The sequence below is a fragment of the Myxine glutinosa genome, chromosome 13 (assembly GCF_964187855.1).
Source record: "Myxine glutinosa chromosome 13, kmMyxGlut1.1, whole genome shotgun sequence".
In the NCBI taxonomy this organism is placed as follows: Eukaryota; Metazoa; Chordata; class Myxini; order Myxiniformes; family Myxinidae; genus Myxine; species Myxine glutinosa.
The window spans coordinates 28,284,925-28,298,497 of record NC_136273.1 but is presented as its reverse complement, the minus strand read 5'-3'; the positions used below and the strand labels follow the sequence as shown (position 1 = coordinate 28,298,497).

The following is a 13,573-nucleotide window of genomic DNA, read 5'->3' as shown; positions in this document are numbered from 1 at the left end:
TCAGCATGTCAGTCTACTAAAATGTCCTTTTGTAATTTGCGATAGGGCACGTGGTTTGGCAGATATCGTTAATTAAACGAAAATATTTTTTTTAAATGGATATCTCTTGAATCGCTAGTACCTCAGACCGTGAGTTGGTAATAATTTATATAATTCACACAGTGCAATACGTGCAGGCCGCTGCACGGAGCGACCTTGCAGGCTTATCAACGAGGCGAGGCGTGACACACATGCGTCTCAGAATACCTCAGATCAAGTTTGAAAACCAGCATCAACCGTGCATAAATTTGCATATTCTATCATTTTTGACAAAGTTATGGCACTTTGAACTTTGGTAGGGGACATGTATTGCAGCGCAATACTCAGAATGCTTGTTTAAATAGTGTTTTGTGTTGATTAGTTTACTTTTTATCCCTAATGTCATATACTCCTGTGTTTATGATTACTTGGGTTGTAAGTTAACAAATACACTGACTTTATGAGATCAAACAACTTTTTGTGTTATTGCTTGCAGTTACTTCCCCTTAAATTTAATCGCTCGCCTGCATTTTGCTCATGACGAGCTCGACAGAAAGTCGAAATTGTGTTCGCCTCCAAATCACGTGTACCCAACCCACCCCATTCTGTCCACATCTTATCCTCTCATACCCACTGTCTGCTAGAATTTGTATCCTTCTAAACCGAGAAGGTAGAGAAAGTTCTGTCTAGTCTTGACCCCTGCTTTACGGATAGGCCCAAATACCATCAGCGCCCATGTTCTCAAATACTGTTCTGCTGTTATAGCTTCCTGTTTGTCTGCCCCATTCAGTCTGCCCTCATTTGGCCGCTTCCAATCGGCCAGGAAGTCAACAAATGTAACTGCGTTGTACAAAAACAGATCCTATCAACTACAGACCAATGAGCAAAGTCATGGAATCCATCATTGCTTTCAATGTCGTCTTTCCTGTTTTCAAACAGTTTGATCTCTGACCATCAGCTTGGATCCTGTCCTCGTCACAATTCTGGGCATGCTGCTGCTCCACAGCAATGGTTGGAGGCCTTTAATCTCAAACAAGACGTCAGGACAATCAATGTCCTTGAACATATCTTGGGCACTCGACAGTCTGGCATCCTGCTTTGCTTGCCAAGCGGCTTGTGGCATAAAAGGCTGCCTTCATTGTTGGATTTTTGACTTCCTCTACTCGCGCAGCAGTCACCATGTTGCTAACAAGGGAACCCTCTCATCCCCTGTTCCAGCAAAGGCTTGAGTTCCCCAAGGCATGGTCCTAGGCCTCGTCTTGGTCTTTATCTTCATAAATGACCTCTCCAAATAATCTTCCTTTTTGCAGCCAGCTCCACATTGCCACACAATACCTCCCATCCCACTGCTAGGCAGACTGCAGTTGCATCTCTCTCTCTCTGCTTATCTGGAAATTATTAGATTCTGGTCTGGGAAATAGAACACACGGTCTTTCAATCGTGGAAAATCTGTCACACAAGTTGTCCACAACTTTTTGAAATACCATCTACTACACAAGAGGGCAGTTGGTCTGTGTGTCTGTCTGTCGCCATTGTTCTCAGAGATGGCCGAACAGATCTTCGTTAAACTTTCAGAGGTTCATCGATGACTGCTTGGGAGCATTTTTTGGGGAATTTTTATTTTTTTATTTTTAATTAATTGCTCTATAGTGCTTCGGCCTTTTTGATTAATGACAGCTATATAAAAGTACACATTCTCATAAATAAATACAAAATAATTACCAGACATTTGAACACAAATAATCAAACAATACCGGAAGCGGTCGAAGTTGGTAGTAAGGCTTCTTCTTCCTGAACGTCATCATACTCAACTCAGAAACGTGATCAACGGTACATATTCAACGAAAAGGTAAAATGATAATTTGACATTTGTGATAGATTCTGATTTGGATGCAATTGCTTTTCCATAATATTTGCCCTCATTTCAAATATATTGATGTTTCTTTTTCCCTTGAGTAATGCCGGGTACTCCAGCTATAAACACTTTTATACTTTACTTGGGCTACAAATACAAATACAACTTTGTCTGGGGTGTAATATAGGCTATGTGGCCCTCATGCGAGGGTATGGGGGACCGGGGAGGGGCCTAAATTTTATATGTAAATGTGTACCGTGTAGTGGCACCTGGTGTTGGTGGCAGAAGGTATTACAATTTCCTTTTTAACCTGGGAAACACTGAGGTTAAAGCACTCTATGCACGGGTAAATGTTTACTCCTTCCACTTCCCCCTCTTCCCCAAAACGGAGGGGCCTGTCAAAGCCACCACTCCTCTCCCCCCAAAACACAGAAGCCTGTGAAAGCCCCCCCCCAAAGTTGTATATGTAGTACATCTTTCCCATCCCTCTCTCCTCACCTCCCTCCCCCCGTCCACCTCTCCCGTCCCTCGACAGTTTCCCACCCCCCTCGCCCCCCCGGCAACGCCTGGTACTCCTGCCAGTATATATAAAATCGCTTTTGGCTACATCACTCAATGGTGAAGAATCACTTAAAAAATTATCCGATCCAGTTCCAGATCTGAATCTTCACCAAAATCTAATCATTTCTACTTATCACATACAGGCGTGACAAAAAATATTGGCAACCTTACACTTTTTCCAAATAATGCACCATTTCTTCCAGAAAATTGTTGAAATTAAAAACTATTTTGGTATCCACATGTGTATTTATTTGGTTTGCAGTGGAAGAAAACATAAAAAGCTGAAAAGAAATTGCTAAATTTTAGCTTATTCCACACAGAAACCCTAAAATGGCCCAGACAATATTATTGGCACCTTTAAGAGGTTGTTAGAAATAATTAGATTTCAAGCAGGTGATTCTCCTTTACTTGGGAATTGAACTCACCTGTGGTGAGATGCAGGTGCCTGCAATATAAATATCACTCATTCAACCAGTTTGAATAGAGAAAAGGAGTCATTCAGCTGTTTTGTGCCACTTTGTGTACCACAATGAGCATGGATAAAATATAGAAAAATCAGAGAATTGTCTGAGGAGGTCAGACACAAGATTGTAGCCAAGCATGGACAATCTCAAGGCTACAAGTCCATCTCCAGAGACCTTGGTGTTCCTTTGTCCACCGTACGCAATGTTAACAGGAGATTTAAGGCCCATGGCACTGTAGCCAACCTCCCTTGATGTGGCAGCAAGAGAAAACTTGATCGAAGATTGCAGTGGAGGATTGTTTGAATGGTGGAGAAAGCACCTTGATCAACTGCCAAACAGATTCAAGCTGACCTTCAGACACAAGGTACGACAGTTAAAACTCACACCATCCATCGCCAACTCAATGAAAAGGGGTTCTATGGTAGGAGACCCAGGAGGACTCCACTGCTGAGAAAGACCAACTGGAGTTTTCCAAAATACACCTGAACAAGCCAAAATCCTTCTGGGAGAATGTCCTGTGGGCAGATGAGACCAAATTAGAGCTTTTTAGTAAAGCATATCATCTCTATGTTTACAGGAAACAAAATGAAGCCTTCAAAGAAAAGGCTATGTTGGTGTTGGTGTTGGGCTAGTTGAACTGGTGTTGCTAGTTGAACTAGTTGAAAGGCTGGTGTTGGGCTAGCGGCTAGGGTGCCGGTTTAGGATCCAAGGATCCTGGGTTCGAATCCCGGTCGATCGCTGAATTAACGCCAGGGGGGTTGACTCAGCCTGTCATCCTTCCGAGGTCGGCTAATTGAGTACCAGTTCACTGGTAATTCCCTGTTTGTCGTTAAAGGCGGCAAAAAGGGTTGGCGTCAGGAAGGGCATCCGGCCGTAAAACATTGCTTCAAATAGGGGACCGAAAAACAACAACAACCACGTTTCCCGAAAAAGGCCAACCCCCGCTTTGCGGGGAAAAATGGCCTCTAAAGGTGGTTATTTTTTTTTTTTAAAGAAAAGAACACCTTCCCTACAGTCAAGCATGGAGGATGCTCAGTGATGTTTTGGGGTTGCTGTGCTGCCTCTGGCACTGGGTGCCTTGAATATATGCATGGCATCATGAAATCAGGAGATTACCAAGGCATTTTGGAGCGCAATGTTCAACCCAGTGTCAGAAAGCTGGGTCTCCATCAAAGGTCATGGGTCTTGCAGCAGGACAATGACCCCAAACACACTTCAAAAAACACCCAGGAATGGTTCAAGACAAAACGCGGGACTGTTCTGAAGTGGCCAGCAATGAGTCCAGATATAAATCCCATTGAACACCTGTGGGGAGATCTGAAAACAGCAGTTGGGAGAAGGCACCCTTCAAATCTGGGAGAACTGGAGCAGTTTGCACAAGAGTGGGCCAAACTGCCAGTAGAGAGGTGGAGGAAGCTCATTCATGGCTATAGGAAGCTCTTGAGTGCAGTTATTTTGTCCAAAGACTGCGCTACCAAATATTGTCTCGAATGGAAATCATTTTGTCAATGCCAATTCTTTTCATTTTCTGATTTAAAAGGATATATTAAGTTCTGAATCAAAAACAAATAATAAGGTTCTGTAATATTAACAGTGAAATAAAGAATTGTGGAGACCAAATACTTTTCTCAATTTCAACTTATTTTTAGAGAAAATTGTGAATTACTTGAAAAAAAGTGCAAAGGTGCCAATATTTTTGGCCAAGACTGTACCCAACCGGTCCAACAAATTTCGTCCAAATCCGTCCACAACTTTTGAGATATCCTGTTCACAAAGAGACAACCTTTGGTGGCAGAGGTTAACTACGTTGTTCCTCGCTTCTCCCATCTATGAAACCGCCTTCTTTCGGCAGTTCTTTCCCACACTCCCCTCCAAGGTTTGAAGCAGGCAGTACACCGGCACCTGACGTCATCCCCCATCTTCACTCATTATATTTATTTCCTGATGTTAACCCTTCCTGATGCAACCCTCTTACTTGCTGGTGTCAAGTGTTCGCGTTCATTTTCTCTCTATTTTTCCCTCCTTCTTTGCTACTCGTTTATTCCCTTGCAGGTTTTGCTCAATTGTTGCTCCGCTACTGCGGTCAATTTAACCTTGCTCTTCCATGAGCCATGCTCTTGGTGAGAATTTGTTTTTGAAACCTCCACCAGTCAATTGTAGATTATTCAAATTTGATGTAGAGTTTTGTTTATAAAGAGCAAAGTAAGACAAGTAGACCCCTCAAGAGTTTCTTGTGTTCGTTATCAACATCTATAATCACGAATTTTCTGTTTTTAATGCATGGCTTGGAGAGAAAAATAAAAATAAAAATAAAAAAATTAATAAGATGGCCATTTCGCTAGATATCAAATCAGGTGAAACAACAACTATTACACAATTTAAAAGGTTAACGATAGCACAAAAGAGGTTACCTTTAGAGGAATTGCGACAGCATATGTCGATGATCGCCCGTCCCGGACTTTCAGACCAAAGAGCACCTTAAGGGCAAGCTGCTGACAAAATGAGCATCGACAATGTTGTATAGTACACGCTATGAAATCGGAAAACGTGCCAAATAAATATTCCATAGGGTGGTCCATATCTTGACACCCTTGTTAACAAATCGCATTCCGTTGTCTGTTTATGTTCTCAAGGTTGATTGGTGATGTGGATTTAAACAAAAAATTGGAATATACTGTAATTTAATGGAACAAATTACAACACCTAATACTAATACTACAACTACTACTACTACTACTTCTTCTGCTTCTTCTTCTTCTTCTTCTTCTTCAACGGCCAAAATTGATTCCCATCTTACGGGATCATTCAGAATGGAGGAGATAATGGGATCGACAAGCGAGTGTTTTTGGCCCAAGTTTTTCATGAACTGGCTGGCTATGCCTGACATTCGACTGAAGGTGATTTGGGCTGGAATTGCCAATTCATTCCAGGTGGCGGAGATGCCTCACTTCACGAAAGACACCGTGGGATCTTTAACGTCCACCAGTTAGTGCTAGCAGATGGAACACCCAGCTTAACGTGTCCTCTAAGGGAGGGCATACTTTATGATGTAATTTCCCGTTTGCAAAGCACCAATGCGACAGCTTATTGTCGGGTCCGGTAATGGAACCCAGACTAGATAGCTCCAAGGTAAGTGTGATACATCTGCACTATCCTGTCAGACAATGGAACAAATTGTGCGGGAGTCGAAATAATACACGGGTGTAAAAGGAACATGTGGATCACCCACCAAATTGGTGGCATATATGAGGGATAATCTGTTTATTTGTGGTCCAACCTACTTGTAGACATGGTAAGGTGATGAACGTTATCATACTAAAATACGCAATTTGGTGTCTGCCTGATGATTCTTTGACCGTGATACATTCCGTCGTTACTTATCCAATCTCAACCAAACTTGACAGGATGACTAAGGGTTACATAATGAAGGTTGTAGCGCATTCATTCGCCCCATTTGCCCCAAGGGGGTTTTCTCCCCCCAGCAGGTTTTCCCTGCCATTGCCGTCAATGGGGTTGCGTGTTGAGGTGTATAATCCATGTTAAGTTAGCTTTATCATGGAGTTTTTCCAAGGCCGCTTCTAATAACAAAACTAACGATAATAGCATAATATTGTTATTACAAAACAATATTAATACCAATAAAATCCCACCTCCCCAAGGGTTTTTTTCCCCCTCATTGAACAAAACGAGTCAACGTTTATAAATAGCTTATCACGGCGTTTTCGTGGAGCAACAGCCTCTACAGGAAGTAAAAATATTAAAAACCACAAACACGTATGATTAGCTTTTTAAACAGTCGCTTATGCTATTTATAACAATAAATGATGAAATTTGGAGGAATCCCGACATCTGTGAGGGAAGTTTTACTTGCAGAACTGAGCGAAGATCTACTGTACTCTATATACCCCACGAGGGTTTGGTTAATAACATGACCCTTCCTGCCACGAACGTGGCGTTTTTCGTAGGGAACTTTTGAAACTCGCTCCTGCTGTTTAACAGGAAACTGAAAGGGAGGAAGCCTGGGTTGTGCTCGTTTGCCAAGCAGCTAGCTAAGCGCTTGCCAAGCCAGCCATTCCTTAACAGTTTTGAATTGAGTGCTTGCTGGAAAGCTTAAACCACTTAGCGATCTCTCCACAAGAAACTTGGTAAATGAACACACACCCAATGTTCTTGAGACCAGACCATAGATCGACTGTAATAATCAATGAATACCAAAGAAGAATGACCCTTCCTGCCGCTCCCATAGTGAGCGGGTGTAAAAGTATAGTATAAAGATCTATTCTTGCTAATTTCATATTTCTGCTTGTGCATTTTTCCAGAGCACTGACTCAAATGAGGGAACCCCCTGGAATAAAGTCAAAATGGAGAAATCAGAGCTCCGAGCTGGGGTAAAGTACCTGTACAGGAAATGATTGCCTCCCAAGTAAATACACATGGATACAGTAGCAACATTATGGATGATGCTCCATCATATTCCATGGTAAAGAACTTATTCTTCTTTTGTATGCAACACAAGGCTGCGGGGTAGCATCATTGGCTGAGGGTGCGGCTGAATCGTCTGCAAGTTCGGGCAGGAATTTGTAATTTGTTAATGATGCCAGCAAACGCTCGTCAACTCTTCGCGAAGGACACCATGGGACCTTTAACATTCACCAATGAATGCTGGCAGAAGAACCCAAGTTTACCGTTCATCCGAGGGACGGCACATTGATAAATCACCCTCCATGTGAAGCATGAGGATGACAGTTTATAGCTGGGCCGGGATTCAAACCTAGTCTTGACAGCCTAGAGGTGAGTGTGCGTACCTCGATGCCATCCTGGTCAAGAACTGCGTAGCTGAGTTGAAGTGTGGCAGACCAAGGAGTTGTACAGGATGGGGGTAGCCAAGCTCGAAAACCAATGAATGAAGTGCATTGCCAGGAAAAGAGATTATGTTGAGAAATAAAGTGAAATAAAAGTGATTGCGCAGTGTTTTCCTTGTTGGACAACACACTGATCAGCTCTCATATGAAGGAGTTTATTTTATTTTGATAGAACAAGTTGTGCCCAAAATGGGTAATTCGTTGAGAAGTAAAGTATCGTTTTTGTAAGAAAAGTTTCGTGTAGGAGGGACCCTGCACAAGTCCAGACAAAAGTACACCCAGGTAAGATATGAAGTGACCAAGTAAATAATGGGTCATTAAATAAGCTGTTGGACATTTCACAAATAGCATTCATGCCTACCTACCAAGCATTCATGCCCCCGCTCCACACCCTCCGGACTACTAACCCCGCTCCACCATCCGCACTCCTCCCCCTCCGCACTCCTCCACCCCCTCCGCATTCCTCCCCCCCACTCCACCCCCTCCGCACTCCTCCACCCCGATCTACCCCCTCGGCATTCCTCCCCCCCGCTCCGCACTCCTCCAGCCCCTCCCCCCCCCATCCAACCCCTCCGCATTCCTCTCCCCCCGCTCCACCACATCCACACTCCCCCCCCTCTGCACCACATCCGCACTCCTCCCCCCCATCTCCACCTCCTCCGCACCCCCCCCCGCTCCACACCCTACGGACTCCTGCCCCCGATCCACACCTTCCAGACTCCTGCCCCCGATCCACACCTTCCGGACTCCTGCGCCCGCTCCACACCCTCCGGACTCCTGCCCCCGCTCCACCCCCTCCGGACTACTAACCCCGCTCCACCTCCTCCCCGCTCCACCCCCTCCGCACTCCTCCCCCTCAGCACTCCCCTCCCCCATCCACCCCCCCGCACTCCTCCCCCCCCCACGCTCCACTCCCTCCGCACTCCTCCCCACCGCGCTCCACTCCCTCCACACTCCTCCCCCCCCCATTCCTCTCCCCCACTCCACCACATCCGCATTCCTCTACCCCACTCCACCCCACCCGCACTCCCCCCCCCTCTCTCCACCACATCCGCATTCCTCCCCCCCTCCGCTCCACACCTTCCAGACTCCTGCCCCAACTCCACACCTTCCGGACTCCCCCCCCCCCGCTCGACTCCCTCCGCATTCCCCCTCTCTCCACCACATCCGCACTCCTCCCCCCCGGACTCCTGCCCCCGCTCCGCACCCTCCGGACTCCTGCCCCCGCTCCGCACCCTCCGGACTCCTGCCCCCGCTCCGCACCCTCCGGACTCCTGCCCCCGCTCCGCACCCTCCGGACTCCTGCCCCCGCTCCGCACCCTCCGGACTCCTGCCCCCGCTCCGCACCCTCCGGACTCCTGCCCCCGCTCCGCACCCTCCGGACTCCTGCCCCCGCTCCGCACCCTCCGGACTCCTGCCCCCGCTCCGCACCCTCCGGACTCCTGCCCCCGCTCCGCACCCTCCGGACTCCTGCCCCCGCTCCGCACCCTCCGGACTCCTGCCCCCGCTCCGCACCCTCCGGACTCCTGCCCCCGCTCCGCACCCTCCGGACTCCTGCCCCCGCTCCGCACCCTCCGGACTCCTGCCCCCGCTCCGCACCCTCCGGACTCCTGCCCCCGCTCCGCACCCTCCGGACTCCTGCCCCCGCTCCGCACCCTCCGGACTCCTGCCCCCGCTCCGCACCCTCCGGACTCCTGCCCCCGCTCCGCACCCTCCGGACTCCTGCCCCCGCTCCGCACCCTCCGGACTCCTGCCCCCGCTCCGCACCCTCCGGACTCCTGCCCCCGCTCCGCACCCTCCGGACTCCTGCCCCCGCTCCGCACCCTCCGGACTCCTGCCCCCGCTCCGCACCCTCCGGACTCCTGCCCCCGCTCCGCACCCTCCGGACTCCTGCCCCCGCTCCGCACCCTCCGGACTCCTGCCCCCGCTCCGCACCCTCCGGACTCCTGCCCCCGCTCCGCACCCTCCGGACTCCTGCCCCCGCTCCGCACCCTCCGGACTCCTGCCCCCGCTCCGCACCCTCCGGACTCCTGCCCCCGCTCCGCACCCTCCGGACTCCTGCCCCCGCTCCGCACCCTCCGGACTCCTGCCCCCGCTCCGCACCCTCCGGACTCCTGCCCCCGCTCCGCACCCTCCGGACTCCTGCCCCCGCTCCGCACCCTCCGGACTCCTGCCCCCGCTCCGCACCCTCCGGACTCCTGCCCCCGCTCCGCACCCTCCGGACTCCTGCCCCCGCTCCGCACCCTCCGGACTCCTGCCCCCGCTCCGCACCCTCCGGACTCCTGCCCCCGCTCCGCACCCTCCGGACTCCTGCCCCCGCTCCGCACCCTCCGGACTCCTGCCCCCGCTCCGCACCCTCCGGACTCCTGCCCCCGCTCCGCACCCTCCGGACTCCTGCCCCCGCTCCGCACCCTCCGGACTCCTGCCCCCGCTCCGCACCCTCCGGACTCCTGCCCCCGCTCCGCACCCTCCGGACTCCTGCCCCCGCTCCGCACCCTCCGGACTCCTGCCCCGCTCCGCACCCTCCGGACTCCTGCCCCGCTCCGCACCCTCCGGACTCCTGCCCCCGCTCCGCACCCTCCGGACTCCTGCCCCCGCTCCGCACCCTCCGGACTCCTGCCCCCGCTCCGCACCCTCCGGACTCCTGCCCCCGCTCCGCACCCTCCGGACTCCTGCCCCCGCTCCGCACCCTCCGGACTCCTGCCCCCGCTCCGCACCCTCCGGACTCCTGCCCCCGCTCCGCACCCTCCGGACTCCTGCCCCCGCTCCGCACCCTCCGGACTCCTGCCCCCGTTACGCTCCCTCCGGACTCCTGCCCCCGCTACGCTCCCTCGGGACTCCTGCCCCCGCTACGCTCCCTCCGGACTCCTGCCCCCGCTACGCTCCCTCCGGACTCCTGCCCCCGCTACGCTCCCTCCGGACTCCTGCCCCCGCTACGCTCCCTCCGGACTCCTGCCCCCGCTACGCTCCCTCCGGACTCGTGCCCCCGCTACGCTCCCTCCGGACTCGTGCCCCCGCTACACTTCCTCCGGACTCGTGCCCCGCTCCACACCCTCCGGACTCCTGCCCCCGCTACGCTCCCTCCGGACTCCTGCCCCCGCTCCACACTCTCCGGACTCCTGCCCCCGCTACACTCCCTCCGGACTCCCCCCCTCACTCTGGGCTGCTCCCCCCCCCAACTCCGGGCTGCACCCCCCCCCAACTCCGGGCTGCACCACCCCCCCAACTCCGGGCTGCACCACCCCCCCAACTCCGGGCTGCACCACCCCCCCCAACTCAGGGCTGCACCACCCCCCCAACTCAGGGCTGCACCACCCCCCAACTCCGGGCTGCTACTCCCCCCACTCCGGACTGCTACTCCCCCCACTCCGGACTGCTACTCCCCCCACTCCGGACTGCTCCTCCCCCCACTCCGGACTGCTCCTCCCCCCACTCCGGACTGCTCCTCCCCCCACTCCGGACTGCTCCTCCCCCCACTCCGGACTGCTCCTCCCCCCACTCCGGACTGCTCCTCCCCCCACTCCGGACTGCTCCTCCCCCCACTCCGGACTGCTCCTCCCCCCACTCCGGACTGCTCCTCCCCCCACTCCGGACTGCTCCTCCCCCCACTCCGGACTGCTCCTCCCCCCACTCCGGACTGCTCCTCCCCCCACTCCGGACTGCTCCTCCCCCCACTCCGGACTGCTCCTCCCCCCACTCCGGACTGCTCCTCCCCCCACTCCGGACTGCTCCTCCCCCCACTCCGGACTGCTCCTCCCCCCACTCCGGACTGCTCCTCCCCCCACTCCGGACTGCTCCTCCCCCCACTCCGGACTGCTCCTCCCCCCACTCCGGACTGCTCCTCCCCCCACTCCGGACTGCTCCTCCCCCCACTCCGGACTGCTCCTCCCCCCACTCCGGACTGCTCCTCCCCCCACTCCGGACTGCTCCTCCCCCCACTCCGGACTGCTCCTCCCCCCACTCCGGACTGCTCCTCCCCCCACTCCGGACTGCTCCTCCCCACTCCGGACTGCTCCTCCCCCCACTCCGGACTGCTCCTCCCCCCACTCCGGACTGCTCCTCCCCCCACTCCGGACTGCTCCTCCCCCCACTCCGGACTGCTCCTCCCCCCACTCCGGACTGCTCCTCCCCCCACTCCGGACTGCTCCTCCCCCCACTCCGGACTGCTCCTCCCCCCACTCCGGACTGCTCCCCCCCACTCCCGACTGCTCCTCCCCCCACTCCCGACTGCTCCTCCCCCCACTCCGGACTGCTCCTCCCCCCACTCCGGACTGCTCCTCCCCCCACTCCGGACTGCTCCTCCCCCCACTCCGGACTGCTCCTCCCCCCACTCCGGACTGCTCCTCCCCCCACTCCGGACTGCTCCTCCCCCCCACTCCGGACTGCTCCTCCCCCCACTCCGGACTGCTCCTCCCCCCACTCCGGACTGCTCCTCCCCCCACTCCGGACTGCTCCTCCCCCCACTCCGGACTGCTCCTCCCCCCACTCCGGACTGCTCCTCCCCCCACTCCGGACTGCTCCCCCCCACTCCCGACTGCTCCTCCCCCCACTCCCGACTGCTCCTCCCCCCACTCCGGACTGCTCCTCCCCCCACTCCGGACTGCTCCTCCCCCCACTCCGGACTGCTCCTCCCCCCACTCCGGACTGCTCCTCCCCCCACTCCGGACTGCTCCTCCCCCCACTCCGGACTGCTCCTCCCCCCACTCCGGACTGCTCCTCCCCCCACTCCGGACTGCTCCTCCCCCCACTCCGGACTGCTCCTCCCCCCCACTCCGGACTGCTCCTCCCCCCACTCCGGACTGCTCCTCCCCCCACTCCACCTCCTCCGGACACCCACCACTTCCCTCTTAACACCGGCTCCTCCTCATCTTTATAATCCCCACCCAAAGAGATCATACTGGTGGTAAACAATCGATACTTAGTTACTATCACTATGCCAGCCTCACCGCCCGTCCATCTCCCGCACAGCATCTGTTGCATCTCGGGAGTCTTCGAATTCCACGAAGGCGAAACCAGGAGGGTTTCTGGCCATCCAGACGTGTCGGATGGGACCGTAGTAACTGAAGGTCTTCTCTAGGTCAGCCTTGTTACCACTGCTGCCAAGGTTCCCGACGTAGACCTTGCAGTCCAACGGACATGCTCCATCTCTGCTCATCTTGCCTGCACAGAGAGACAAGACGGTGTGAACAGCAATCACGTGTACAGCTTTACAAGTGTACAACCACGTGCTCGTCCCGGCTTAGACCGTATAATCAACCCGAGAACGCCATTGATGTTGCTTTGCCATCCGCAAGTCGTTGCGATAAATCAGATACAAACCGCACCACGAAGACGAGGCCGTGTAGGCCTCAGGGCAAAAGGAGTTGTGCACAATACTTCCGAACAAACAAAACTCTCGCAAAACGAGAATAATGAACGAATTCACAAAGTAAAAAAACCATGAAGAGGACCTGAAAGAGACAAGTACAGGATATCGTCCGCGCTCGATATGTCGGATACCTTATCCACGAAGCCGGCGGCACAAGACGAGAGTTAAGGTAGCAAAGGATGGAGAAGAAAGCGAATGAATTAACGGAATAAATGACGATTATGAAGTGCGAAATGAAGAGCGAGCAGAAAATGGGATAAAGATCGACAGGAAAAGTGGGAAGTGAGGATTAAAAAATATATCTAAGGGGGTAGGGGTCGAGCAGGGGGGTCCGCTGAGAGAAACGAGGCCAAAACGGCGAAAAGAGCACAGAGGGAGGAAAATGGCGGCGAGGCGGGAGCATGGACAACGCGCCGGCCTCAACCACCTCGCGCCTTATTATTTA

At 53.5% G+C, this 13,573-nt stretch overlaps 1 protein-coding gene across 8 annotated transcripts in view; it reads right to left on the bottom strand.

Annotated features, from left to right (window-relative positions):
- Positions 1-13,573, bottom strand: part of LOC137438751 (serine/arginine-rich splicing factor 3) — a 44,967-nt gene that overhangs the window by 30,174 nt on the left and 1,220 nt on the right. For 4 of the 8 annotated variants that reach the window (XM_068134071.2, XM_068134072.2, XM_068134075.2 and 1 more), the window contains exon 2: positions 12,707-12,920. In XM_068134071.2, coding sequence (XP_067990172.1) covers positions 12,707-12,920 — 214 coding nt within the window. Of the gene's footprint in view, positions 1-12,706; positions 12,921-13,210; positions 13,569-13,573 lie in introns of those variants that run through there. The other 4 variants (XM_078767210.1, XM_068134076.2, XM_078767212.1 and 1 more) reach the window with 4 other exon arrangements.